This window comes from Pteropus vampyrus, unplaced genomic scaffold, assembly GCF_000151845.1.
Source record: "Pteropus vampyrus isolate Shadow unplaced genomic scaffold, Pvam_2.0 Scaffold252, whole genome shotgun sequence".
Lineage (NCBI taxonomy): Eukaryota > Metazoa > Chordata > Mammalia > Chiroptera > Pteropodidae > Pteropus > Pteropus vampyrus.
The window spans coordinates 394334-398189 of NW_011889033.1; the positions used below are offsets into that span (position 1 = coordinate 394334).

General features: G+C 53.1%; 1 protein-coding gene across 1 annotated transcript in view; it reads right to left on the reverse strand.

The window, feature by feature from the left end:
* Window positions 1–3856, reverse strand: part of STK32B (serine/threonine kinase 32B) — an 87194-nt gene that overhangs the window by 19292 nt on the left and 64046 nt on the right. The window contains exon 7 of the mRNA XM_023520185.1: window positions 3726–3829. Within this exon, the coding sequence (XP_023375953.1) occupies window positions 3726–3829 (104 nt within the window). The remainder of the gene's footprint in view (window positions 1–3725; window positions 3830–3856) is intronic.

Here is a 3856-nt window from a genome sequence, read left to right on the forward strand (position 1 = left end):
CAGGGTCTCCTCTATCCTGATCGCTCTATGGCTGGTTCCCAAATGGGGACGATTTGTCCCCCAGGGGACTTCTGGCAATGTTTGGAGATGCTTTTCGCTGTCCTAACTGGGTGGGGAGATTTCTGCTGGCATCTAGTGGGCAGAGGCCGAGGATGCTGCTAAACCCTCCTACCGAGCCCAGGACAGCTCGCAGCCTCAAATGTCCATAGTGCTGAGGCAGGGATCCTGGTGTTTTGGGCCTCGCCCCATTCAATAGACAGGAAATGGGCTCACCCCTGACTATTCAGTGGCTGTGCTACATAGCCAAGATTTGAGCCCCGACGTGATTCTGAAGCTCAGACTCGCCTAGCCACTGTGCCACTGTGACCACAGTCGGCACTGCCCTGCCCACAGAGCGAGGCCAAGTGTCCTCATGGGCCTTTGTAGACTGTCCCCAGTGTCATTCTGGTGGCCAGGCTAAGGTGTGTGCTGGACCAGCCTCACTGCCCTGCCCCGTCTGTGCTCACACTGTCCCCTCCTACAATTTATGTAGCTCCTCCCTCAAAAATAGTCATCAGCACTGTATCTGCATCTGCCTGTCTCAGAGTCATTTCCATGTGTATTTACGACAATCTGCAGGCCTCCTGTGTGCCAGACGCTGCATGGGCTCTGCCCACATTTTCTCTCGTAATCCCCTCGGCGACCTGTGGGCCAGTCTCATAATCCTTGTTTTATGAAGGAGGAAGCCAGAGCTCAGATGAGTCAAGTGACCAAGGCAGAATCAAAGCTCAGATGAGTCAAGTGACCAAGGCAGAATCAGAGTGTGGCGGAAACGCAGACCTCTGGTCACCAAGCCCCCTGGGCCTCCCCACTAAGGGCCAGGCGTGACCCGGCCTCCGCCCCCAGGGCCTGTCAGCAGGGTAAGATGCTAAGTTGCAAAGGATGTAGGCAGGCCAGCACCCCCCACGGCTGGGGTAGGAATCAGAGAAGGGATGGGAGCCGACCACTTGTCAGGCTGCTGTAATTTGCATCTCTGGAATCACTTCATTCTCAAAGCGACCCAGACGGGGAGGTATTCTTTCTCTTTTCTTTCTTTTTTTCCCTGCCAGTAAACAGGAGGGTTCTGAGCGCTCAGTCTGTTTATCGGCCTTGGTTAAGATTGGAGACCAGACACCTGGGAGAGCCAGGGTTTGAACCTGTGAATTCCTCTAAGATTATCTTTCTCTGTCATGAGGCAGCTTTCAGCCGAGCAAAAGGAAAATCTTCCCAGCTGTCAGAGCTGTCAACAAATCAGAGTAAGTTCTCTCTGCGGGATGAGCTGCTAGCTCCTCGCCTGCTGAGGGAAACCAGCGAACAGGTGGGTGATCACCTGTGAGGGACGCTGTCAGGGAGACCGGTGGGTGGGGGGACATGGCAGGGCTACGGTCTTTGAGCCCCTTCGGGTCAGTGGATGGGAAGGTCCTCCTCACACCTCTATCCGTGGTGGTCCAATCAGGGGGTGGAGTCTCAGTCCCTGGGACGACTGTGCTCTAACCGGAGCTCCCTAAGTGGCACTTTCTTGGGTCTTTTTCTTTCACTTAGCAGATCCGCGGGGGTGAGAACTAAGAGTCTCATCTGGGATCAGAGAGAAGCTGTCCCGGTCCTAATTATGTCCCTGGTCTAGGCTACAAGGCCCAACCAGGCTCTCAGCTCTCCTGACTGAGATTTCAAGCCCCTAATGATGCTCCGTCCCTCTGCTCTCTCTCCAGAGCATCTGGGGAGAGGTGTCTGCTTTCTGTGCTCCCGGGTCCCTGGCCAGCAAGCCGTAGCAACACCATCAGCTTCCATCTTTCATTTCGAATGCTTTCCAACTCTAAGAACTTAGAACCCGCACTGGGCGATCCCCACCAGGGCTGTCTTTTGGAGGTAAGGAGCTCCCTGGGTCCCAAGGGAATCAAGGAAAAGGTGGGCGATCGGCTGTCACTGATGTGATGGAGAAATCTCAAGGAGGAGATTTCTTCAGAATTTCCGAATTTACATAGTCCATGGGCGAATACGAATGTTTTCTGGTATAGCGTTTTGACTAAATGTGATTGCGTCCAGTATGAAAAACAGAGACTAAACCAAATGCAAAACCCATTGTGTGTCAAGTCAGAGAATAAGCCAGACCAAGCTGTCTGGGAGAAAGGTACACTGGCACAGGCAACTGTTCTGTCCTGTGCCTTGTCCCCACCCCAACAGTCCTGATCCCTCCCTTTGCCTGTCCCTCTTCCATCGAAAGGGGCATTTGGGCCTCTGAGCAGAAGACTCAGATGAATTGAAAATTAAATGGTTTAGTTTTGAAGCAGCAAGAACCACTCTATCCTTGGGACTTCGAACAAGTCATCACCTCTGACCGCTCTGACCCGTGAGGAGCAACAGAGAATGTACTTTCTGCAGGGGAACGTCCAGTCGCGCCAGGCCCACCAAGGTCATTTGTATGACTGTCCGACAGACACCGTCTGGCGGATGCCTGCGTTCCGTGGATCGCACAGCGTCATGGGCTGTCATATTCCTTCTCCGAGCGTATCGACAGAACTGGCAGGCGACAAAGGGACCCACGAGGAATAAGTAAGCCTGTGGGAGAGTAACTTGTTCATTCAGAGCTTGACAAAATGAACAAATTCATAATTTGCATTCTGAAAGCACGATGTACGGTAATTATGTTTTTGAGGAATTCAGGGAGAAATAACTGAGATCGAGAGCAGATAGCAGACACTTGAATTATAAAGTGATAGATGATACTTATTTGCACTCACAGAACTTTTACCAACTGCTCTCATCATTCATTCATTCATTCATTCATTCATCACCTATTACCACTATGCCCTGGGACCCCTGCTCTTAAGCAGGATCTACTGGTCTAACTGTGCTCATACACAAACGACTGTGAAACATCGTTAAAACTGTAGCCGGGGGGAGGAACTGGTTCTCCGCTGGCCTCGTGCTGGGCAACTGAGCTAGAAAGGGGAGTGACAGGCAATCCAGAGGTCCCGGTCCAGAGGCAGCTGATCCCATGATAACTACGCCTCCACAGACTCGATGGAAGGGGTGTACAAAAGGCGAACCGTGGTCCCAAGGGTCTAAGTGGCACTGTTTTCAAACAACCCTTGTGCAAAAAAATCAAGCCTCGAAATCAGTTTGTCATAATTCTTGCCGCCAAAACTGAGTTATTGGTTGCCAAATAGCTCCATGAGTCATCTTCAGCTATTCCATTTAAATGAAACAAAGACACGTACTGAACGCCCCATTGTCATAGGGCACTGAGCTAGGTATCGAGGGAAGACTGGAGTAAATGGACAAGCAAAAGAAGTAAGGGAAGCATGGTCTGGACCCTGAAAGAGTTCAAACCAAGCTGGAAAATCGGGTGTGGACGCGTCGTGTCGTGGGTGGAAAGAGGACAGTGTCTGCAACCGCGAGGCTAAGGTGCTTCTGGTGTTTGTTGCCACCGATTGGCTGTCAACCTTGACACAGACCTTCCCCCCCAGACACCCGCTTCCCCATGGGTAGCATGAGGGTGCTGACCCGGAGGCTGGCTAATGCTGGGGACTCAAGAGCTGACACACAGGCCGTGAGCACTGACACTGGGCCTCCGACTCCTCCTGCCGTGATCCCTGCTGCCACCTCGCGCCATCTCAGTGGCGGGACGAGCGGACTGCGCTCAAGCCTGGTAGGACCTGGGCCCCCTACTACCATGCCCCCGCCCACCGCACAGGCGCACGTCTTACCCAGCCCCGCAGCAGCTCGTAGGCGGTGACCCCCAGCGACCACCAGTCGACCGGATATGAGTACCCAGGGCCTCCGTCCGCATACGCCCGGAACACTTCTGGGGCTGCCAAAGACAGGACAGAGAGAACGT